We start from the raw sequence: 27,319 nt of genomic DNA, 5'->3' as shown, positions 1-27,319 counted from the left end.
CTTTGGTGATCTTTCATTTTGCATTTCAAGGCTCGTGATGTTTGGCACAGGCACGAGTATCCGCAAGAGCACTCGACTCGGTGTATTCGTCTTTATTTCTGAATGGCACTTGGCCTTTCATATGGAGTCGTCTGTCTCCTTGCCACAGGATTCTTGCAGAACACGACGAAGTCACAAAAGTGTCACTATGCCGTGTTTTTCCAAAACCCTCGCGCCTTTTTCCGATGTCTCGGATGCATACATCCTTGAAATGCAGAATGAAAACGCACCAAAGGCTCACCAAAATAGACAATTTCGTTTATCCGCCATCGCGAAGCCCGAACAAGGTTGACTTCGAAAACGCTTAATGCTAAGAATTATTGGGAGACAAGTGGTTCCTGAACTGGCCGCATTCAGACGCTGATGAACTGTGCGTCAATTTTTTCCGCCACTATACCTATCTTCAAAACTTCATTGCAGGTGGCCATTAAAATCTCTCGGGCAGTCTCCTCCCGGACATCAGAATGGGGGACTACTTTTACCTCCGTAATGTTTTGCCTTAGGGAATTCCATCGTGAGTGATAATTTAACGTTGGAGAGACAGCGAATCCTCGGGATAATAATGTGATTGTTTCCCCTTGCCTTCCTCATCGCAGTACAACAGCCGTTCACGTAAATGTTCTCAAAGCTGCAGTGAAATGAGTGTCGCTGTACTGACCACCGTGGCCCCTACCTTTAAGGCCTGGTTACTCGGTGCATTAACCCGTACGGGTTAATGTATGAATGCGTGTCTGTTTGCATGTCTGAATTCATGGACGTTTGCGTGGACGAGGAGCATGAATGAGCGGTTACACGGTACATGCGTTCGCACAAGTTTTCACACATTTTCTCGTAACGCGAGGCGTTTAGTTTTTGTTTATTCCCTTTACAGTGCGCAAAATTAAAATGTGAAAACAGTATCATTAGGTAGGAAGCAGACGATACCTACCAAAAAATAATTGCCTTTTCGTTGTTTCCTGTAGGACCAGGAAATTTCACGTACTGGTAATATATTTGCGCTGCCGTGTAAACAGTGGTTTTCATTGTAGTTGCCGAAGTTGTTTCATTTCGTGCCAGTAATATTTATTTATATTTAATATTTATCGTTATCGCTCGCTTAATGCTTTATCTCAACAGTACTCTACTCATTTTAAACCGTTATAAAAGTTAATACTTAGGCTGAAAATTTGTAGACGCATCTTGTTTTTAAGCCGTGTTTACTAGACATTTTCCTGTCATATATCTGTTTCACTGAGTGTAGATGATGTATGAGAGTAGAATTTTTTAGTACTTTGTTCTACTTTTGTCCGGGACGGTTATAAAGTTAAGATATTTGCTGTTGATGGAAAAGATGTTGGTTTAGAGGTCTTGTCGATTTATGAACTTGCGTAATGTGAGTCGTATTTTTGTGGTGGGCCAGAGCATTCCCACCTCGGACGTATAAAAGGTAGAATTGTCGTTAATTCGTATGATATAAATTACGTTTAAATGTGTTCTATAAGTCGTATGATAGCCGTTGCATTTCACAAATGACGTGTTGAAAACTCTATGACCTCATCAATTGTTTTGTTCCGGCATAACACAACCAATAAGATACCATAGGCATAAACTTGGTACGTCCGGCAAACATACAGGGATAATCTATACGAATATTAGTGTAGATGCAAAAGGTGAATTTGTGGTAGGATTCAAGGTTCACAACTAAATGTGTCGTTTCCCACCAGGTGGCTCTGTTATCAACTTGTGCGAATGCATGAACGAAATTAGAACAGGTTCTATTTTCCGTTCACGCGTTCATGCATTTGTACATTTTGGGGTGGTTACACGGTGAATTTTTCCGTTCATTCTCGCGTTCATACATTTAGACATTAACCCGTACGGGTTAATGCACCGTGTAACCAGGCCTTTACTCATATGAAGATGACCTGCTGCCTTCTCCTCCAGATGATGCGAGGCATATTTAGAAGCCTCCCATCGCCAAATCGCGGCATTTCCAAAGGCTTTGTGCATTATTTAGTTGGCCTTTCTTGCCCAGGAATAGGCTCATATCTGCTCAAATCACTGCCGCCTTTTCTCCATGACTGCTTATTCGACATATGAACTTGCTGATGTCGCCGCTAAATTTTATGACTAAATGTCAACACAACATCTGCATCCCCGGCGGACGCAGTCGGTGGCTGCAAACCTTTAACTGGGGGAGCGTAAAAATTTTTCTGCCACTCTGTGCAGGACATGAGCGGGGAAGATACTTTTCCATCGACCAAGGCGTGTGTCTAGCAGGTAGTGCACCCTCATAATCCGGGATTGCTCACCCTACCCCCTCACGACAGACCACGAATGTAATACGTCCTTGGTAATTACTCAGAGACTGAAGACCCACCAACAAAATTATAAAAAATAGATACGAATGCGTTCACATAAGTTTCCCCGGCTAATGTACAACAGCAAGATAAAATAACTCCTATGAAATGCAAGGACTCGTTGGAATGGTTTTCATCGTGAATGCGCCGCGGAAAGCAGGGAGCTCTTTCTCTCTCGGAGAGGGGATAATCCGGGTAGCGCTCCCCGTGGTGAGGGTGCTAAGTCCTCGAAAGATGCCTTTGTGCTCTCTGCTACTAGGTTTGGCCGAGTTCAAGCCGCCGCCGAAAGGTCGGCAAGGAAATCTCAAGGAAAGGCTACCAATTGTAAGAAAATGTGGTCAAACCTTGAAAATCGTTTTTCCCAGCACTCACTATGCAGACCGTTTAAAAACGTTCCCGCTCCCTAAGGGATAACCCATTAGTGCATAGCGTCCGACTCATAGGACGTGCGTCTATAATTTTATTATGGGCTCCAATTGACATGCTCTACATTGTAATACTAAATTAAGTTGATATGGATATCTGTCTATACCGCTCGTCTAATATTTTAGTTGTTTACTTGAATGTATCCACTTGAGAAGCATTTATTTAAGATGTGGCATTCGAAGAATCTCAGTCACCCGCACAGGGAAATTCAATTATTTTTATTGAAGTTTTTTTTCTTAATATATTGATAACTTACATCTTATGTCCTTAAGGTTGATGTTATTCTTTCATATTTCCCCAAATTGCTCTTTACTATTTTTTGTCTATAATACCAAAATTGACAGCCGTTCGATATATCGGGCGCCATGCACGGAGGTCAATTCTCGTTGCTAATCTAACAATGGCTGCTCTTATATTTAACCAAAAATTTTAATTTTAGCATAGTAAGTTTAATTTTAAAATTTATTTAACCATTGAACGCTAGCATATTGTTTGCAACTATCCATAAAAAAGATTTTTACCTTGGCAATAAATAAATATAAACACCCAATGGCACCTCTGGAGGCGGCAATGATGCAAGATTACCCTCAAATGTAACATCATATTATCTTTATGAGTGGAGAAAGGGGAATCCTCTAGTTAACCTAAAATGCATTCCTCCATTATATTCAAGGTATTGAAATGTGACAGTCGACTAGACTTTTTCTTTATTTTTCACAGATAAATTTTTGAATCACATATGCATGCAAAGTATCATAAATTATAAATATAAAAATGTGAACCTAGCTTTGTAGGAGGAAATTATGGCATTCCTCGGCGATAAGATAATGTCAGGATACGCTTAATCTTTTTTATATGTAATCTTTAATAAATGTTTATCTGTCCGCTATTTTTTTCCAGACGGCTGAACGGATTGCGGCCAAAGTTTGTACACAAATGAATCCCTTGCTCACAAACTCCGTAGTACTACTTTTGGCTGCGTCCGACGTGTCCTCTGAATCATTTTTTCATTACCAAACCCTGCAAGTGCGCTCAGCGCCACCTAGCATCCACTCCCTACTCTCCCACCCTCCGATAACATCCCCATGCACTCTACCAATGTTTGTACATCTTCCGTCTCCATTGCTGCCTTTTCTCGCAACTTCACCATTCTAAGGTTAATGGCCCACGATTATCCTTGCTGTCCTTTTGACGGTGCATTCCGACAAATCGTGACGAATCGCTCAGCCGCGAGTGAAAACAGAGAAATAGGAATAAAACTGCATATATTTTAACAATGAAAATAAATAATATGCTGAATTCATTAAATTAACAAACTCGGCCATAAGCCTTTTATTGTGCACTTATATCACATTATTTACAAAATGTGGACAAGAATAATTATTTTAACAAAGAATATTCAAAGAACACATGATTAATTCTAAGAAAATTCGGAACCAATTAGAAGATACCAATTAAGACTGGACTTAAGGCCAGAAACATTGGAGTAAATACTGTGGACGTGTTTAAACAAAAATGTGTAGTGTAGGCTGCTTCATCCTAATCTGATAGCCTAGGTGTGCCCTTTTCTGCAACTACTCTTGTTTTATATTCATAACGAAAATCAAGAAACACATTACTGGGCACGCATTTCATAGAAACATGTAGATGGCCCATTGACACAATATCATCATTCATTTCTCGTTGTGCAGGCGAAAATTAACGATTACACTCCTCTTCGCAGCTTTGCATGAGGTTTAATTGGAACAATTGTTACATTTATTTAAATTATCCTGTCCGTAAGACAATGTTGCATGCGTAAACGTGACTTATCCGAGTGAAACCACGCAACATACACAACATAAGTAGTCTCTCAATTTAGAGCGCCTGTGGAGGTTGGGATTAGAAATAACAGTGAAAGACTTGGTGCAAAATACAAAGTAATAATAATACATCACAATTGTACGTTTACACATGTGGTGGTCAGGGCCACTGTTTGCAGTGATGGACGTGATGCGGAATGTGCATAAACAAGGCTGCACTCACACGTGTGAGCATGTATGTATATCTGTCAAGGTAACCACTCACTGCAAAACACTTCCAACAAATGTTACATTGAAAAGGTTTATCTGCGGTGTGTATACTAATGGGTTACTAGGTTGCATCATGGCGTAACAGACTTGCTGCAGACGTCACAGAAATAAAGCAACTCTCGGGTTTTTTGTACATATGTCTATATCAAAGAGGCTCTTTGCGGAGAGGGACACTCAAATTCACCGCACGAGTAGGGTTTCTCCTACGTGTGGTTTCGCATGTGACTCTTAAGTGAATGTCTCTGAGTGAAAGATTATTTTTGCGGATTCTGCGTGAAAAAGGTCTCTCTTCTGCGTGCGTTTGCATGTGTCCCACCAGATACCTTCTACGAAAAGAATTTTCGCACATTTTGCACGACTAAGGCTTCTCTATCGAGTGTACACGAAAATGTGTCACTAAGTGGTTCTTTTTCGAGATAGACTTTCCACACTCGTGTCATGACTTAAGGCCTCTCCCCCTCTATGCAAACTCATGTGACTGTTGAGAGAACATCTTTTTGTGAAATGCTTGCAGCAAATGCTACAAGAATAAGGTTTCTCTCCCGTGTGTGTTCGAATGTGTGAGGTGAGCTGACTTTTCCAAGCGAAGGACTTGCTGCACACCTCGCAGATAAAAGGCTTTTCTCCCGAGTGTTGTCGCATGTGACTGTTGAGATTACCCTTATCAGTGAAACACTTGCGGCAAATGCTACAAGAATACGGTTTAACCCCCGTGTGCGTACGAACATGTCTAACTAAGTTACTCTTATCCGAGAAAGACTTTTCACACTCGTTGCATGAAAAATGCTTCTCTCCCGTGTGTGTTCGCAAGTGACTGTCGAGAATACTCTTCTGAGTGAAACACTTGCGGCAAATGCTACAAGAATACGGTTTAACCCCCGTATGCGTACGAACATGTCTAACTAAGTTACTCTTATCCGAGAAAGACTTTTCACACTCATTGCAAGAAAACATTTTCTCTCCCGTGTGCGTGCGTACATGTCTAACTAAGTGGCTCTTATTCGAGAAAGACTTTTCACACACATTGCATATAAAAGGCTTCTCTCCCGTGTGTATTCGCGAGTGAATGTCAAGAATACTCTTCTGAGTGAAACACTTGCGGGAAATGCTACAAGAATACGGTTTATCCCCCGTGTGAGTGCGAATATGTCTAACTAAGTGGCTCTTCTCCGAGAAAGATTTTTCACACTCATTGCATGAAAAAGGCTTCTCTCCCGTATGCGTACGTACATGTCTAACTAAGTCACCCTTAACCGAGAAAGACTTTTCACACTCGTCGCAAGAAATCGGTTTCTCTCCCGCGTGCCTACGTACATGTGCATTTAAGTGGCTCTTATCCGAGAAAGACATTTCACACACGTCGCAAAAAAATGGTTTCTCTCCCGTGTGCGTGCGCACATGTCTAACTAACTTACTCTTAATCGAAAAAGACTTTTCACACACGTTGCATGAAAAAGGCCTTTCTCCTGTGTGGGTACGTACGTGTGCGTAGAGAATGTCTTTCCTAGAGAAGGACTTGCTGCAGACCTCACACATAAAAGGCTTCTCTACTGCGTGTGTTCGCGAGTGAATGTCGAGATGACCTCTATGAGTGAAAGACTTGCAGCAAGTGCAACAAGAATACGTTTTCCCTCCTGTGTGTGTAAGTTTGTGTACGGTGAGGTCCCTTTTCTGAGTGAAGGATTTAGTCCCTTCACTGCATGAATATAGTCTTTTTTCCTTTCTCGCACCCACGTGATTGCGTAGATTTCTAATGCTAGATGACTTTGAAGATAAACTTTGTGAAGTTGATTTCTCTTCTAGAATAAAACTTCTCGTCAATCGTCTTGTATTTTTCTCATCCACTTTTCCTCCACTGGTTTCCTTGATGAGCACATTTTCTTTTGGCATAGGCTCTAGTCTTTTCCTATCCAGCCCACTTAAACCCTTTGAGGTGGTGGCTCGCAAGAACTGCTGTGTCCGCTTGATGGAAGTGCTTCCAGAGACACATCTACGATTGATGATTCTGCTGCAGCATCAAAATTACGAGCAACAAAATGAATTTTCATGTGTTTCATTAGATCCTTCTTGTTGTTGAACACATCTCTGCAGTTAAAACAATTATATGAATCTTCGTTTGAACTGTAACCGTTCCCTGGATTATTGATCAAGCGATTAAGTATCTTCTCATTGCCTCCCATGATGGTCTCACAGCCACGTCTGTCATTTCTACTTATTCTGATAAATCTAAGGTTATGCGAGGTATTTGGTGCATCACAACCACTTTTCTCCTCATCAACAGCCATTGCGGCTCCACCTCTGCTGCTTTTAAGTGATTCAATGTCTTTGTTATTACATTGTCTGTCATCAAGAATTGAGCAACTTGATACCTCATAAGTCCCAGAAGCACCACATTTTCCCAAGTCTTCATCTATCAGATTTTTCCCTATCTCTTCATGGGATGTTCCAGCCTTGGAAATAACTTGTGTCGCCATGGGTGTGGGACCAATGCATTCATCAATTGAATGATTCTTTAGATTTCCTTCTGCAAGCACATACGAAGTTGATGTTGTTTCCTCGGGCATTGCTTCGGCAGTCGGGACCCCTAGAGAAAAGTTCAAATAGCAATTAACACAGTCAGCCATGAAATTTAAGACTACATCATCTTCTATTTAAAATCCATTGAATGGATGGTAAAATGCACAAGTCAGGTGGTACAATTGCTGCCCAACTTGGACTTGAACCAAGGGACTCGATATAAATGAATGGAGGGGAAAAGAACACATATCATAAAAATGACGAGGTCAACAAGGGTGTAGCAGAACAAAAAAGACGAAATCATGGGTTAAAATGATACGTATACAAATAATCAAGCACACACATTCGCATCACACATATGACTTCCAATTGCAGGAAAAGAATAAAATTATACCCCTTTCAGGATTGGTCCTTTAAAGAGGGAAAAATATTTTCTTATCAATCGAATATTTAATGATCGGTGAATATTTTCTAAATTAAAAAGGTTCCTAACAATGCCAATCACAATAAATTTTGTGGTACTACAGATGAGTATCTACAAAAAATATTTTGAATTTTTCCTGGATTAATTTTCATAGAGGTAATTAAAAATTTAAAGATAAAAGCAATGAACAAACAGACAAAAGAAACTCCCTTGAGTGAAATATACCCAACTGTCATGAGATAAGCTATGGTTTGGAGAGGCACTGGGGGCAGATATTCCAAGTATGGCACGCAAGCCTGAGCTTTTATTTGTGTTGGAATAGTAGCATTTCCACTCTTTTTCATTATGTGCAGTTTAATCATTTCCCAAGCTTTCTTCTGCAGAAAACCACTCCCAATAACTTTAGGAGATATTTAATGAACCTTTAAAATGCCAAGGGCAATGGAAGCTGAAATTTTCAATAGTTAGTAAAAAAATGACCGAAGGCTGCCATTTTGTATTACGTCCTGCAGTGTAGATTTTGCACAGAATTGGACGTCCACTACATCAACGTCAATTTAAGTTGTTGTAGGATGTAAGCATATCAGATTTATTTTGGCTATCCCTTTCAGCATCAATGGCATAATCATGACGAATTTTAGAAAGAATAAGGACTAATTTATTATTTTGGGTCAGTATGACATTATCGTCAATTCTTCTGGGAACTAAAGAGAGATGAATTCCCTGCTCTGCTTTTGCAAGGTAAAATTTCTCTCCGAATTCATCTCTTATTTCTTTTTTTTGCACCAGCGTGTAAAGACCTTTCTCTTTCAGCAATTATTTTGGCTAAGGGAAAAATAGATTTTTCCTCCCTGCTGTTCATTATATACATTGATGAACTCTGCTCCCGCATTAGCAGTATAACACGTTTTTTTGCTGACGACCCTGTCATCTATCGCGAAATTAGTGATCACTCTATGACATTCTATCATTGGACTGAAACAACGTTCATTTCTGGAGCCAAAAGAGAGGACTTGAACTTAACCCATTAATGCCCAGACGTATCTTTAGATACGTCACACTTTATAAAATCCTAAATACTCTGTGGCTTGTTGTTAATGCGATTTATTTACGTAATAGGACAGAATAAAGTCTTTTAATGGTACAAAAGTGATTTAGATTATTTAAGCCAATATTTGCAATTGCTATGCTTACTTACACATGGCTGGTAATGAACTACTCAGAAATCGCTACGCTATGGTAATGTGAAAATTAAATTTTCACATAAACTATTGCGTTATCGGAATCCAGTTTTTACCAGTTTTATTTTAAATGTATAAGGAATATTATCTTTCTAAAGAGATTCATTTTTCTTTCAAGCTCATCACAAAACTAACCAGTAAAGTTTTGACGTATCTAAAGTTACGTCTGGGCACTTGTGGCACTAAAAATTCAAGTTTTGACTTATATGTATGTTTCATTCTATTTATTGATTAGATGAATAAGTAATAATTTTATAAACCTAATTATGTGATAGATCGAAGACAGTTTTGTATTCCTGCCATTTCATGAAGTATAATATTGAACAATTAGGTAAATACAGCAAAACAGGCATTTTCTCAGAATTGTTACGCATCCTCATTTGAATTGTGATAAAGTACCTTCATTGGAAGCAGAAAATGAGTCGATATTGGATTTCTGGAAATGCAAATACTCGCAATATCAAGTTGCCTACCCTGGCACAGTAGCGGATACAGAAAAGAATTCAAGGGGGGCACATAAGATATCTTGAGCTATCTTTACTTGTATCGTAATGAAAAATAATCAAGTCACGTGCAAAGTTTAGGAAACTTTTATTTAAAATGATTATAAACAAGGCAGTATTATTATATATATTACATAATTATTATATATACAAGGCAATGCCATCTTATGATATGAAAGAGTTACAATTGTAGTTCTGCCCTGTTAGGCAATGCGGGCGGCCACGTAAGAGGGGGGCGCGCTCCCCCTTCGCCCCCCATATGTATATGCCACTGTCATGGCATTACTTCTATTCTGTATCACCGACGGTGGAATGGATTGATTACTTTGTTTCTCGTTCAACTTTCCCCTGGCAATAATATCCAATTTGCAAGCCAGAAATCAGTGTACGAAATAACCAACTTTGGTGAACATTGATAAAGAAACTTTGTACTACGCTCCATCACCGAAAACTTTGTACTTTGCATTCAAGTTCGAGTCTCCGAAAGACATACCTGACATAAGGAGGAACTGCGCTTTAAAGACTTTTCAACCGTCTCTTCTGTAAATACTTTTTTGTTACTTTTGTTGCACACCTCTTGCTATATAAGGCAAGAAAACAGCATAGGGGCTCCCATTTGCCGCTGAGAAGAGAAGACGTATCTTAGTGATGGAACAGAGGTGAAACAAATCTGAAATAGCTCTACCATCAACGCTTTCAGCAGAAAAAATTCAAGACAAATGTTACGAACAATTGTTAAAAATGTTAGTACATTCTTCGCACGTACAAATCGAAGTGATTTATGAAGTGTTTGGAATATTGCTTCTCTCAGGTCACCGTCTACTTAGTTGATGGCTTTATCGGAGGTCATCTCCAGACTGCACCATCGAAATACTTTCTCTGGCAATGCGAAGGAACAGGTTTGAAGAAATGCTAAGGTTTCTGCATCTGGCAGATAATTATTATAATGGGAAGAATGATGGCAAGGATAGGCTATATAAAGTTCAACCTTAGTTTGAGGTTTTGAACTAGACTTTCAAAATTGTAAGCGCTGGAGAATACTGTTTGGTGGATGAATCAATCAACCTCTACTATGGTAGATATGGCTGCAAGCAATGTATTAGAGGGAAATGAGTAAGGTTAAGGTTAAAATTATGGTTTATTTTCGAATCAAGTCAACCTTTATCATGCTGTAGCCAACCTTCATAGAACAGATCTTGGTCAAGGAGATGTACTTTTAGGACTAGTGGATGAGTGAAAATTACCGCCAGGTACAAGCATATTTGCTGACAACTTATTCATATCAGAATTGATTACTATTAGCATACATAAAAAAATGAAAACTCCTGTTTGTTATTCTGTTTCCGAAATGCCAGTGGCGATCGCGGACTACAATTCTCACATGGGTGGAGTGGACATTACCGGATTAAACAAATTACCGGACAACAATCAGGAATGAAAATGGTGGTTCAAATATTTCAGATGAGACTTGGATGTATCAGTTGTACAGGGATGGTTACGGTATAAAAAACTCGGATACAGTAACACAGTGCTGTAAAATTTCAAAATGCAAATGTAAATTGTTCTTGTTATAATACTATAATAATACTCAAAATTATATTATTTGATGCATAATAATTCAAGTTCAAGCATTAAAAGCTACTGATGAAGGGATGGGTAATGAATTATATAGCAAAAACGTGCATAAATACAATTAAATGATAATGTGCATTTTTGACCCCTTAAGTGCCCAGATGTATCTTAAGATACGTGTAGGATTAAGTACTATGCAAATGTTAGAGATTTTTTCAAATATTTTTTCCCGCATCAGGTATGATGCCCAATCATAATTTAAGCAAAAAAAGTAAAATTTTTGAAAAAAATCTTCTGGGCATTAATGGGTTAATATGAGAAAATACATGACGGTACATTTCTTGCTGAATTCGTGCATCTATAACCATGTTTATGCAGTGGATGGTATTAACATTGAGGCAACCTACAAAGTGAAGTGCGTGGGAGAAACGATAACCTCGAACCTATTGTGGGGAACACACATAAGAAATATTTGTCGCATAGCCCTGAAGAAATTATGATCTGTCAAGCGTATTGTGGGAAGATTTTCAGATGAGAAAGTAAAAGAAAGGTGCTATTTTGCACTCGTCCGACCGCACCTCGATAATGCAACGAGCGTATGGGATCCGGCGAAGAAAGACTTAATCAGCAAACCGAAAAAAATACCAAGGAAGGCTTTGTGGTTCGTCAAAAACCGCTACCATTGTACAGAAAGCATTACCCAGATGTTATGTGAATTGGACTGGGAGCCACTGGAGACTCTAAGGCTGCACGCTAGGCTTAGATTTCTTGAACAGTTGAAAATGGATTTCTCCCTCATATGGATTATCTGCACCTGAGCGGCGCTCGTGGTTTTAAAAGTGGTGTAAAAATTTTCCATCCCAATGGATCATTTTGAAATTTTCAGTAGTCTATTTTTTCTGCTTTCTTCGTCTACATGTAAAATTTTGTATGCATAGTGCCGATAGTTTACATTTTATTGGCCTCTAATGAAAAAAGTTACGTCGTTGGATTCACGGCGCCGCTGCGGCGCTCAGTATTTCCTCGTCGCCACATCGGGGACTGCACTCTCAATGTTAATGTTAAAGCAATTATATTTCGTATGAATTGCTATAATCTATTTATAATGTTATTATTTGATTTTCTAAATTTTATAAACAAAATTAAATTGGTAAACAAAAGGAAATTATAACTATACCAATTTTGCTTTCTATTTTCGCTAGGAATCATAATGTTTGCCTCGATATAATGTTCATTGACAAAACTTCATCTTTTTACATGAATAATTCATAGAATCTCATGGCTAGCCAAAGTTGTTTTTCCTGGGCCTCCTACTTTGTGTTGCTTGGGCCGAGAAATTCCTCGTCGCTACGTCAGGGACTGCACTCTGAACGCTAATGTCAAAGCAATTATGTTTCGTATGAAATGCTATAATCTATTTATAATCCAATTATTTAATTTTTTAACTTATAAACCAAGTGAAATTGTTTAACAAAAGGAAAATGTTACCCTACCAATTGTGCTTTATCTTTTAGCTAAGAATCGTTATGTTTGCCTCGTTATAATGTTCATTGACTAAAATTCATCTTTTTGCAAGAATTATTCATAGAAACTCATGGTTAAGCTAGGTTGTTTTTTCCATGGCTTCCGTTTTAGTTTTGTTTGGGCACCTTCTCCGCTCCGCGTCCACGTACCTGCCGTGGTCATAGTCACCTTTGAGTAAATCCCAGTTTTACTCTGATTAGAATAACACCAATCAGCAATTCTAAGAAAATTTTAACACAATGCATTATCCGAATTCGTAGAATAATGCTTCCTCACCGTCGTGTGAATATTTCTCGTTGAATGAGCAACTGTAACTTGCCAGGAGATTCAGAGGTTTCACCGAATACCGTGAAGATCACATTGCACGGTCACTGTTATATGTCTTGTACCTCTAATTCGAAAATATTCCTTTGCGGCTACGATAGTCAATGCAAAATTGCTGACGTTTACATAATTATCGATGACACGACAGTTTACCATTGGGGTGAAATCAAGATTACTACCCAACTAATTGTGTGATAGAATATAATTTCTTTTTCCTGACCATTAGTTCAGTATTTACATGGTAAAAATCGTTTCATGATGAATAGGAGAATAGACAATTTACCGTGAATTGAAAATTAGTAAATATATTTCTCGTTTCTTTGTGTACTCAAATGCACAGATACTTTATTCATTGGGATTTTACTGATGTGAGGGGGTGAGTGAGGAAGAGAAAGGAGAAGGAATGCCAGGTAGGTTGTTTTGAGGTGAAGGGGTGGTAGTGTGTTGACTGCCAAGGATCGGGGAATACCCAGATCGTTAGGCCAGGTAAGAGTAGAAAACCCTTATCGCGAAAAAGGTTGGGAGGGCAAGGAGACAATTAGATACAATAGCCTGCTTTTTCTTTATCTTTCCATCGCTGCATGAGGGACAGGGAACAAAAGCTTTGTCAAAACGCCTCGCGGTGGCTCTCCCTTCATTCCAAGAAGGTCCAGCTCGGGTGGGTCATTAGGGTGGAGAGAAGTTCAATCAACTTTTGTGGGCGGGGGGAAGAAGGTGGTGAATGACGAATAAGGAAGCTTAGTGGGAAGGTATGGATAGTCTCAATGTTTGGGTCATTTAAACGCTACAGAAAGGAAAGGTGAGGTAAGTCCTCCCAGCTTGAAGGTATATTTGTCACCCCAGAACATTCTTCCTTCAGTCCCTCACGTAGAGCTGGACGAAAGAAAATAGGCGCCTGTTCCTTCTTCCCTACCACCTATAACCCATACTTCTAAGAAGTTATTTTCTTGGATTTCCCACCAATCCAGGAGTAAAACCTCATCTGGTACACTCCCATTTACTCGTCCATCTCTAAGGAAACGTCCTCACTGAGGGAATGGGGCTCCGCGGTCGGAAAAAAAATACCGGCTCTTCTAGCTCCACTTTAGAAGCGGCGTTGGGTTGTTGGACACGTCGCTAATTATCCCATATTCGTTATATTTCAAAAACTGTAGGACTTTATTTTTTTATTGCAGGTTATGAGCTCCCAGAATATTCGTAAGATTTGCCTTGATCGCCGGAATCCTGTAAAAATCACGAAAGTAACACTCGTCTCTTCTCACCTCACCTACAGCTGTTTCATTATTAACGTTTAAAAACTTATCCTTCAGTTTACACTACAAAGATAAAACATATGGTTGGACGCAGTGAAGCAAAATTATGTCATATGGACATAAACGAATTTTATTCGATACTCAATTTTAGTATTTAGATACATAAAAACATTAACAATATAAACATTAAAAAGCGGAGTTAGTCCAGTACTGCATATCAGAAAAAATATTTTAAACAACCATCAAACACGAAATTAGAACTTCCCTTCGAAAATAACAGACAAAGGGAGCAGAAATAGAAAGCATTACGGCAAAAAATGTAAAAGAATGCAGCGTTCAAGATTTTTTGTTATAATTTCCACAAGAATGGGTTAAATCTAGCAAAACACGGTGAGAAATAAAGATAATAGATGTATTTACCATTATCAATCAGAAAACTTGCAAATTCAGGCTAACTTTGAAAGATAATAGCAAAAAATGACGCGGCGCCGAAGATCCAACGACGTAACTAAATTTGTAAATCCATATGAGGGTTAAAAGCGACACGAAGGACAAAATATTAGAGCCCACTATATTTCCAGGTCCGATAGAAGCGATAAATTAAAAGAGTTGCTTTGCGGAACGGGTAGATACGGGAATTCGTTTTTCCCCCGAGCCGTAAGGGATTTGGATAAACACTAGTCCTAATTCCCATAGAGCATTTCCTTTTTATGTTAGAACAGCGGAAGTCCTAACACCCCCTACCACACGCCTTTTCGGGAATTATGCAGATTGAATGTAAAATTATTCGATTGATATCAAGAATTCGGCTGTTTCTTAGCCATACTGATTTCATTTCTGGAGCACACCTATAAATTTAATATTATGTCGACCATATTTTCTCCTCCAAGGAATCTTCATGCCTAGTTGTCAGTAAAACCTAACAAAGCACCATTGCTTATCCCAAGGACAAAAGGGTGAATAGGAATGCACTCATTCAAGATTTTCGCTAATTTTTCCACGAATTCAAAACGGTCCAAAAGCAAAGCTAATTTTTGCCCTAATTTGACCAAGTTCCATGCTTACATTTTCAATGAACCCTGAAATTTACTTTCCATACTCAATTCTAAAACAAAATACTCCATTCTGGCTTTTTGGGTATATAATTTTGAGGATTCGCAACGATTTTCACCAGCATTTCTGGAAAAAAGGTGTGTGGCTACTAAGAGTAAATTTTTTCCTTTCAATAAACTAGTCTCCAAGCTTGGTTGAAGGAAGGCAGCATTCTTTTTATCGATTTGATGTGACTCTTAAACCGTCAAAAATGCCAAATAGAGAAAATAAAGAAAAAATTCTTAGCCATTGCTCATTTACATACCAAACAATTTCAGTGAAACAAAAATATTTTGTTAGGGAAGACCATTAAAAACGATTCCAATGACTACAAAAAACAAAGTTAACATAAAACTTCTCCCCTATCCAATTACCACTTAAAATAAAGACAACAGGAAATATGGATGGATGACTAATTCAGGTTCTTCATCCTTCAGAATCAGTCACAATAAGGCCTATTTCAGAAGAGACCACTTTCCACATTCCTACATTCTCCGCATGGCGCAAGGAAATCCAGAGTTTTCTCATCTGAAAGCGGTCTGAGTTTCATGACCAGTTGACGCTGTTGATGCTGCAGTGCCTGGCCGGTTAGAAATGGGCGCAGTGGAGAACACCGCATGATTTGACTGGTATGAAGGCATCGGTAGAGACATTAGATTATATTAAAGAACAGCACCGTGCCATCTGAAAGTGACCTAAGCCTTACTTGTATGCAACTATTTGAGGCCCTTAAAAGCACTCACCCACAGCTTCCATTGCAGACTCATGGGCTACTGTCATATTCTCAATAATTGCTTTAGTCACAGTAAATGTTGGCTAAATAAAAGCATTAACATATACATCCTCCACATTAGCATTAATCCCTCCAAGTGTAGAGTTATTAGCAACCCGTAAGAGTACTCACCAAATGCAGACTCATGGGCAGTAGTTGCACTCTCAAATGGGTCCTCATCCTCACTTAAAGTAGGCTGGAAGTAATCATCAAGATATTAATCATGCACCAAAAGAGATTCAGGACTTTTTTTGAAAGGATTGATTTAAACTTTTTTATAAACCACATTACAACAAAATTTGGAATTCCTCACAATTTTTTTCCTTACAAAATAAAAATATTTGCAACACTTCAGGGAATTAAATATTATTCCATTTTTTCAACATGTAAACGGTCTTTGATTTATGTTCCGCCTGCATTGTGATATTATCTTCATTAGATAGCTCTGCAATGGATGCAATTTAGTTCATGTGATACCATGTAATAATTAAGGTTTTTTTGGCAATGAATGAACTGAAATTACATAATGGAAACTAGGCATCTGAATGAAGACAATCACTGCTTCGCGGTCGTTTTCACTTCATCATCATTGGAATGGTGCTGATCCGCCAGATGCTTCTTCAAGTACATAAACAAATGTTTGCTCGGCACTAGAACCGGACTGTATGGAGGGTGGTTGAATTGTTCCCAGCCAAAAGTGTTGTAATGTGAAAATTAATATTTTGTAGGGTTTTGCATTTTTACATTCAAGGTGATGATGAATGTTTGTTTTGTTTTCTATTTACGTTGCCAATGTAAAAGTGATTGTTGTGCGGCCTTGGGATATTGAAGACGAATAAAAATAGTTTAAGACGTAAAGAAGATTTTTTTTCCGTTTATTGATAAAAAGAAGTGATAAGGTCTTGAGTTTGATTTGCTGTGTGTGGACGGGCATTATCATGGAGCAAAACGACACATGCACTCAGCATGCCACGCCTTTTGTTTTGAATAGCGCAGCGCAATTTTTGTACAGTCGCACAGTACGCTGCTGCATTGATTGCGTCGCTGCAAGTAAAAAAATCCACTAGCAACACACCCTTAATGGCAGGACAGCGCCATTCCGATGATGAGGAAGTGAAAACGACCGTGAAACAGTGGTTGTCTAATCAGGCGGCAAGCTTCTTTGACGATGGCATACAAAAGCTGGTCCCAAGATACGATAAATGCCTCAATAATAATGGGAATTATGTAGAAATGTAGAGTAAAGTATGGCCTTTCAAGTGAATAAATTAATTTTGAAAAAAAAATTACTTGCTTTATATGTCAAAACGGTACTTACTTTAAAAACACCCCTCGTAAAATTTTCAGTGAAAATCATGGAGATAATGATGAACAGCTGACATTTGTAAAATATAAAGTAGAAACAAATTTTGAAAAGTGCTACATGTAAACATCAAACCTAGGATATAAACACCGGGCTACCGCTCCTACTTAAAGGGAGACCATTTCTATAGGAATATATTAGGTACATAAATGTTGAACTGCATTCCACTTTTAAAATCATTGGTTATATAACCTAATATGGGAGGAGATTTGTGGACAGCTCCCAATGAACTACAACACTACAGAGTTTGATTGAAATGTGAGACCTGATTTTCTAAATGAGCAATGAATTATCAGTCCTAGGATTTCATGTTGTAAAATAAACATCTTCACGAGGCTTGATTTATTGGTCGCAGGATAGTTTATAGTAAAATAAATATCATATTGATATTTGCTTCATCGGTACCAAGATTTAACATAGAAAAATATAAGGCAAGAAAACTCCAACAATTAAATACAAAATAAAGAGGAAAATATGACTTACTTTCAGATAAGAATATGTACTTGTTCCAGTTATAAGTAACTTTGAATCAAATAGGTTACAATGTCTGTAAATACTTGTGCCTCAGCCTAAATAAGATGAAAGGAATTTGAAGAAGGGTCACTATACTTCCAATAAACATGTACCACTGGGAATCCACACTCTTGCATTGCAGGAGTACCGCTCTTTGTTACTCACCACAGGGAAAAAAGTTGAGCTTGGTCACTTGTAAAGCTAGAGCTTTAGATCGTTTGCACCTCACCCCCTTGCAATGAAGGCAAGCAAGTAGGCCACTTGTTGAGGTACCAATAAAAGTAGCATAAACATGCCAAACACTGTTAGCTCATGGCCAATACATGCCAACTTCCTTTTGTGTGCTATTAAACGCCAACCATGTGCAGGTTAATGACAAGCATCTATGTGAGGCATTTGACACCAAAGTAATGGGTAGCTCCTGACAATCACAGGTAATTTATGTCATCATGTGAAAAAGAGCAAACACATGAAACACTATGGGCCACCAAGGAGCCCCACGTCCCCACTGGAGGGCTAATAAGGTTTAGTTTATCCGTCCCAGGATTTTATAAGGCAAGAAAACTACAATACAAATGTACAACATGAAAAGGAAAAAACCACTTTTTTAAGATAAGAAAACTTATGCGAGTAATTAGTAATTTTCAATCAAATGGGTTACCTTTATAGCTGTGTAAAAATCTAAATGCCCTAGCATTTTCCTTGATTAACATTTCTGCCCACAATCTCCTACAACAATTCATCAAATTGCATAGCAATAATTGCACACATACCTGGGCATTCTCCTCAGGAGATGGTTCCTCCTTTGCCCCGACCAGCGTCCAGTCCAGGTCTGCCACCATGGCTCCCCTGCCCTGAGCTTCCACCTTTTCACTTTTAGAAGCAGTTAAGGTATTGGGCTGCAACATAAACCCCAATTATCATCATTAATGATTGATAGACATAAATATTAAAACAAAACTTTTGAGAATTCCTCATACGAATAAAATTAAAGTTAGTTTCAAATGGATATATTCTTCATACTACCTGCAAGCTGCCTTAAGGTAATTAATGTTAGGACTTTATAATATTTTTTAAAAAATACCACTTTACTATATAACTATTACTTCTTATTTTGATCGTAAAATCCCTGCAAAAGCCACCTGATGATCCTCAGGGCAATCGTTTCTGGAGATGCAGAACTCCAGATAAAATCTTATTCATAACTGTAACTTATTTTATGAAAGAACTTTGCATGAGAATCCAGAGCTCATACGTAATAACAGACATGCATGGGAAATAAAAAGGGTCAATAATGGAGGATAAATTTAGTGTACATTTTGGTTTGTAATTCAGTTTAGAGACATCAAACATGTTGACTAATAAATTAAACTTACTCAGACAAGATATAACAGAAGGCCATTTTGAGTTAACAAAAAAGAGAAATCTGTATATAAACTCCTTATAGGACACAGCTTGCATAGCTTTAATGGGAAAATATTAAGGTTCATTTACTCTGCATGGTCAACTGATAGGTAGGAATGGGAAAATTTCGCCGTCATGAATTTTGTGGATTTAGACACAAAGTGTCCTGGTAGACGTAAGACGTTACAAAGTACACTAAAGTGACTGGGGAAATGACTTTTGAACTCACAAAATTTCGCAAATTGTGTCCCAAAATATTGAATTTTTAATTTTTTTGGGGAAAATTTTGACACTTTAATTTCAAACACAGGAAAAAGCATTACATTACACAGAATGATTTCAATTCGATTAAAATTAACACAAGTGCGAGTATTCCTTAGGTATGTGGAAAAGTGCAGTTCCTAAGAGCATCACTAATGTTACTATACAATCCCGGGAGGATGGCATCGTGTGTTTTCGATTTGCTGCAATACGAGGCAATGGCAAAATATATGGCAATCTCCCATCCTTACTCTAGAGGGAATAACCGTATATTTGCTCTCTGAGTTGAACAATAGAAGAGCAATTTATGCAATTTTTTCTTATCAACATCACGAATGGAATATTATATTAGTAGAGGAATCTGAAGCATGCCCCTAGAACTGTTGTCACTCCGTGAGCATTAAAATCAGATTTCAGTGGTAAATCCTGATTAGAACTGTCCGCTAGCCCGGCACTAGCCTGATGAATGCACCCATGGACTGCACGTGCCTGAATACCTGTTCTTTGGATCTCTACCTTTTAGCTATATCTGTCAAATAATTGTTTTTCCAGTGTCCATTGTTTAGTATTGCTGCTGGTGTGTCAGACATTCTAGTTATTTTGACGAGTTATTGTAGTGCCGAATGAAAAATTAATAAAAGGGACAGGGCTTTTCAGTATCAAAAGGATGGATTTTATTGTATCGATAAAAGTATGGTAATGTTCAAATTCTGCAATTGTCAGGTAGCTTGGGAAAGGAAAGACTCGATTGAAAAACATTGGAAATCTTCGAAGCATCTAACTGCTGCAAAATTTGTTAAGCATGGATATTCTTTTAAGTTAAAAACATCAATCTCTATCTGCATCAACTGCTGCCATGAAAAACCAAATTGATCATCATTTTGGAAAGTGGATAGTATGAAACTTTCTCAAAGCTGACATTGTTCTCTACAAATTGGAAAATGAGCACATGAAGTCATTTTTGAATGACAGGAATAGAAGGATCAACAACTTTCCTATTTCCACATGGTGATTTATTGAGACCGACCATGGTTTCATTGCAGCGTAAAATTATCAAGGTCGCTGTAACGAAATCATGGTCGGTCTCAAAGAATTACCATGTGGAAATAGCAAAATTGTTGATCCTTATATTCCTGCGATTATGGATTTCCACAAAGTTACACCCGCTGCTGTTAATTACTTTTGAATGAATTTGTAGAGTGCAAGTATACGATTACAGCAGCTTCTTGTAAATCAAGTCAAAGCATTCTAATCCTAAATCCTAGTCATAGGAAAACTAACACTTTATTTACCACTGTGAATAATTTTACCTCGCCACTGGTGCTGGAGAAATTCCCTGCATTTGCCAACTAAGGGACAAATATATTCCTGATCTAAAATACAACACGAAGACTCAACTGAAGGACAAGTAGGTTATAGTTTTTTGTGATAAAACAATGGAAAAGAGAGAAGAAAATGTTTTTGTGATCCAGCTAAAAATTGTTGAACTTCTTGATAGTGCCTTGGACATTGTAGTTGGTGACGTGTGTACTTTGGAAACAGCTAATTCAAAAACATGTTCAAGAGCAATTTTAGACACACTGAAGAAATATGAAATACCACTCGATAATGTAACAGCATTAGTGTCAGACTCTGCTCGCTAAATGACAAAATTTTTTCATGCAATGGAGGATTTGTTGTCAGACATTGCTCTGATTATTCAGTGCTGGGGCCATCAACTTAATTTAGTACTGTATACTCTTGTAAAAGATCTGCATATTTTGCATCAAGCAGTATCCAAAGTGAGGATGCCATTCCTTAACATATGAAAAAGGAAGCACCTTTATAGAAAACATATCTGAATACAGCCTACCCCGAATCAGCAAGTGCCACTATTTCCTCAGCCATTTTTAACCAGGTGGAGCTCCTGGTGTGAATCTGTGGCATATCTTGCAACACATGCAAAAGGTCATTGTAGGGTTTATGCACAGTGGGAACATGACACGTGACAATGATGGGTTGATTTTTCTCATAGTATTTCAGAAGAAGACTAGGAATCAATCCAAATACAGGCTATGTTCATCACAGAACATGGCAAACACATTGTTGAAATGATCACATTTCTGGAGGGACACTCACAGCCAGCTGTAACTATTCTAGATGGGCAGCTAAGGGTAATTCAGCAAGCACTTGAACTCATTGTATGAGGGAGTTACGGGAGCAATATTATTAAACTACTAGAGGATTGTGGAAGGGGAGTCGGTAGGGGCTAAATGAGTGCAGTTCTGTCCAGTGCAGCTTCCCATGCTGTAACCAAGCTACTGGAGTTCCGGGCTTTATTTGACTCTACAGCATTACCTATGTTATTCTCGATCCCGTGGGATTTGTAAAAGAAGTAATTTAGATTGAAATTTACTTATTAGAAAGAATTAAAGCCTACTAGCCACACTAAACAGCATGCAATTTTTATACATATCACATTCCCCATTTCACTACCGACAGGTATTATAGCTTAATTTTTGACTTAAATCGATTTTCCCGGTTCCACCACTGAGGTGATTGTCTGCAGTCATAACACAGCCACAAGAGAAGTGTCACTTAACCAAGATATATTCAGTTAAACAATGGTACTGTCCCTTTTCTAGGTTTTGAAATAAAAACTAATGTAAGTATATATTCAAACTTGCAGCTTTTGAGAAAACACCGAAATGTCTATTTGAAAGAACCGAATTTCCAATTTCAAAGTACTGCTTTTCTCCCTCTCAAACCATCAAAAAATTCACATCCCTAATCATAAGTGGTGTTTTCTTGAGGAATTTTACATCCAGGGACTAAATAAAAATTTGCAATTCAATTCAAGTTGAACATCATTAGCTTTCCCGGAAATAACTGAACCATTTACAACTTATTAGCTCAAAAGGCATAAGACAGTGCTTTCAAACACGTGAAGTTGTTTCAGGTGGAAAAGAAATATATCCGTGATAAAATATAAAAAACAAATGATAACATCACCACTTTAAAGTATAAATACACTACTTACCATGGCTTCAATAATATGCGATTTTCATGTTTCATAACCTTACAAACAGACTTATATGCTAAGCTACACAAAGCAGAGTAACCAGTTCATTTATAAGCCACAGAAAGTCTAGCTACCATTGATGGAAGAAGCATGAAAGAAATAGACAATGGAATAGTAAAGGCACAAGGAGCATTCTCCAAAAAAGAATGTTCTACTCACAACTGAGAATACAAATACAGAGGTAAGGAAACAATGCATCAGATTCTAAGTATGGAACATACTTATAATTGGTGGCTTCAAAATTTACAGCTGCAGAACAGTTAAGAGATAATTGTGAGTTTAAACTTCCATGCAATATTCCTTCGATGATCTCTATTTTCAAAGCAATTCACCTCTTTCAATTTCTATTCTAGGTAAATAGTTTTTCATGATAACTTCTTGATTTTTCTACCCACATTCCTATATTTGGCCATTGTTCTCTTGGTTTTCCCTCTGTATGGCTCTATCAAAATCACCTACTGCAGCACAGTATTCCTGTGTCACAAAGGTCCTACGACTGCTGGGAGGGAATGATGCGATTGTGTTTGAAACTAATGCAGACCCTTTATGTGTTGATACTATTCATACACAACTCGGCCACCACTCCATTTCTCCTGCGTAAATACCAATGACCTCGAAGTCTTTAGCATAGATCCTCTACCTGGAAGTCAATCGCCCGATAACCTATGATGGCAAAAATTACATCTCATACCGTATTGCTTAAAGAAACTCATTTCCACTAGCTCCACGCATAATTAATGATCTAAATTAACTATTGTTATTCTGTTAAAGAGTGGATATAAATTACTTTGGTAGGCCAACTATCTAAATCCAATGATGAGTAATGCTTTTGTCCATTGCACAGCAATGGATTTCGATTAATATAGGGACAAAGAAGATTTGAGGCAAGCAATATTAGTAAAATGCATAAAATGATATCACTTTCATGAGCACTGAGCGCAAGTTCACGTGTTATCATGAGAGCGATAAAGTTTTTTGATTAGGCTATACTGGATTACGATGTTTCCCCATGGAATGTATTTGCGCTACATCAAAATTGCGCTATACGAGGCATGGGTGTACATCCATCTGAGCCACAAATTATCCATGGCAGTGGCAACATACCACTGGCAATACCATTAGAACATTACCAATTCATTTTCCTTGTATTTTTTGGACACAACGTGCAGAAAAATATGAAAGAAAACAGTGGCGCGGGGAAGAAGCCGACCTTATGCAACAAGCATCACATATCTATCCCGCTGTGCAGTCGACAGGAGAGGGAAAAACGGAAGCCGCACAGGGGGTTGATTTTGAGTTTCACATGGTCAGCTTTGAAAGAGTTAACATCACTAACAATTGATACCTTTTGGCAATCGACTAGCATTGCCGATGCCCAACACTCAATTCAAATATGGTAAACAAGGTCTAAAATATCCATCATCCCCACAGTAAATTCCTCTTCACTTTCATCACAAAATCCAATTCTGCAACATTTTGATTCCTATGAACATCAATCTCTCATAAGGAATACGAGTTATGTAGTTGAATCTAGCTAGCAGCTACATTATGATGTCATGGTCAATCTGTTTCACTGAACGTAAGTCAATAGTATTCAGTTTAACTCTCGATTCCTAACATCCCCCCTTCCACTCCATGGCAAACGGAAATGAAACTGTTTGTGCGATCACATAACAAATGACTGCTCAGTGCTGAGATGAATGAAAGCTTACTTGCTCAGCGAGCAAAGTTGAGCAGCCAGTTTGGCAAAATACACCAAATCTGGTCATTACATTTAATTTAAACGATTCAAACATGAAAGCTCTTCTGTAGTTGTTCATGATTGAACAGGCAAGGCAAAATGCAGTATGTTTCTGCAGAAAGGTCTTAGGAATAATGCAAAATAGAATGACATTGTGCCAGAGAAAAATTAAATTACACTTGGCAAAAGTACACTCACCAGGTCATCAGTGGCCAATGGGTCAGAGGCATCACTTATAATTCCAGCTGGATGTGACGTGTCGAGAACAGGAGAGTTCCCTTCACTCAGAGGGTCTTCTTTCTCGTCCTTCACGTGAAACTAGGAGAGAACAATGGGCGTCACTCAATAAAAGCAAAACAATAATTCCCTCACTCGATAATGAAAACTCCTCTTTTAATTGAGACCACTCCAGCTGGCCAAAATACTCATGAGAATCATGCAACTCACAGATCAAACTCAAGAATATTAATGCTCAACTAGGGAGCAGGGAGCTACGCTGCCAAGAGCACATGATTTTAATGAGAGTATTGGCCACTTACATTAAGGGCACCACAGTGGGAACGATACATTGAGGTTCCACTGAAAATTGATTTGTCTTCATCATTTCTTCACCTAGGCTTATAAAAAGGATCCACAATAGTTTATGCTGGTTCCTCAGTTAAAACAATGGAGGATGATGGCTTGAACAAATAGAGGGCAATCATGAGAGACAGCCCTGCAATAGCCACCACTAATGGCTTGAACAGAGATTTGACAAGGGATTCCGAAATTATACTCCATGGGATAAGAGACATTTCTGTCAACAGATTATCAATGCTGTACCACTGCTGTTGACTTGCACGAAAAAAAATTGTGTGTTTCCACTTCCTGCCTCATGTGTCACTACTAGAAAGAACAACATCTGAAGGTTGCATTATGCCAGTGACTTCCCACCAAAATTCTTAAATTTATAACAGACACACCCCCATTCCTCATACAACCGAGAAATTTGTACAACTGAAGGTGATTAGACTAAGTGTTCACTGTAAATGAGATTATAACTTACCAACTTATCGTCCCTGGGCAATAAGCAGTCTGGCACAGGAATGTACACTTCAGTCATTTGGGCTGAGCATGCGAACTCTGAAGTGTTTTCAATGACATCTTGAATGCAGTCCTTAGTCTCCACAAAAGGCTCCGACTCCTCATCTTCTGTCCCTCCTCCTTCAAAACTCTGCAGAAAAAGTAACAGGGATAAACCTTTATCTCTTTAAAACATATACATGGGGTACTCAAAGCATTACGGAGAAAAATGTTACACGTATTGCCTCTGCTATCATATAAAAATAGCTTGGTCTCTGCATGCCTGTTAATCCAATACTGAAAAGCTACAGCACAAACTAAAAAGAATTAACAGGAAGATCGCTGATATTCCAGGTTCACACAGTGTCTTTTCTAAATATCTTAGGGACAATGGAAGCTGCCCCTTCACAGCATAATACACGACAGAGAATGGAGATTATTCAGATGTATCATTTTTCAGTTTTTTTTTCAAATCATGAGAAATCAAAAGAGAGACTGAAAATTCAATTTTTTGCAGTTAAGAAAATTAATTAATCCAGTTTCTAATTCTTGCACTCAATTTGCTTCTGCAATTATCATTTTTGTAGTAGTAGCTGTTACCTGGCCAATATCACTATTTATTCTTTTCTCAACAGTAGAGCCATACAAAAAAACAAATGGAGATTGTTTTCAATGTTCCTATTATGCTCTTATACCTCCTGTTAATACTCAAATATAAACTCTAGAAGAGAATACAGGGTGTAATATTTATGCAGAAAGAAAACAGACCTCAAAATCATCTTCTCTTCCATAACTATTTCATGAAATGGATTTTTAAATTACCCTGTTATTATTATCCTTAAAACATGCGAAACCAATCACAGCGCAATTATGTATTATTCTCGAAACAAAGTTCCTACTGCCTGTCAATAGATGGCTATAGCACTGATTGTTGGTCAATTTTGAACTACCAGAATAATCATGACTCAAGCTTAGACATTAGGTAAACAAACTGCTCAACAACCATGATGAATATGTCACAGCATTAGATACTTAGTGTTGAGAGAAGAGCACCATAAAGTTAACCGAGATACTGCCAAAACAGAAACACTGTTACACGATTGGTATCATTGCTTCAAGGACAATCATTTCAATGATGACAACTGTCTATGTAAAGAAAGGCCAAAAACCTCCAGAGAAAATCAATTGGAGGCATTGCTCAAAGATGATCAACGCCATACTTACTCAAGAAGAGACTGCTTTGTATTTGTAGTTGCCCACTAAGCCATTTCCAAGGGATTGCATGCATTAGGAATTTAGTGTCAAGCGAGGAAATTGTGTTTTCAATTATTCAACAGTAATTCCACAGCACGAAACCTCACATCACAATGCCTAGAACATTAAATATTAAAACCTAACTGGAAACACTCAAATGCAAAGGCTGAATGCACTCACCAAATTCCCCAGACATTGAACCATCTTATTATTATTTGTTGAATTCAATATTACATGGTCTGGCAGATCAGCAGTTGCACTCATGTGAATACATTGAAAAATGGCTTCATTCATGCATAACCTCAAAAGATGAACACTTAAACCATTCCAGTATTCAAGCTTTGCCACAATGATGGGAAAAAACTGCAGCTAGAAATGGACAACATCCTTCCTTTTACACCTCACCCACAAGATATTCTAATACCTACATTTCTATCATGTGGTGGACAGAGCCTCATTAATCAACCACAATTATAAATTATTAATCACATCAACCATTAAAATATAAAATAAATACACATCACGAACTAAATCCTTAACTCTACAGTTAGGTGAAAACGTT

At 38.1% G+C, this 27,319-nt stretch overlaps 1 protein-coding gene across 1 annotated transcript in view; it reads right to left on the bottom strand.

The window, feature by feature from the left end:
- The window catches only part of LOC124170382 (zinc finger protein 271-like), a 335,367-nt gene that overhangs the window by 302,487 nt on the left and 5,561 nt on the right, over positions 1 to 27,319 (bottom strand). Inside the window, exon 2 of the mRNA XM_046549105.1 lies at positions 25,487 to 25,654. Within this exon, the coding sequence (XP_046405061.1) occupies positions 25,487 to 25,654 (168 nt within the window). The remainder of the gene's footprint in view (positions 1 to 25,486; positions 25,655 to 27,319) is intronic.

The sequence above is a fragment of the Ischnura elegans genome, chromosome 13 (genome assembly GCF_921293095.1).
Source record: "Ischnura elegans chromosome 13, ioIscEleg1.1, whole genome shotgun sequence".
NCBI lineage: Eukaryota > Metazoa > Arthropoda > Insecta > Odonata > Coenagrionidae > Ischnura > Ischnura elegans.
This window is presented reverse-complemented; position numbering and strand designations above follow the sequence as displayed.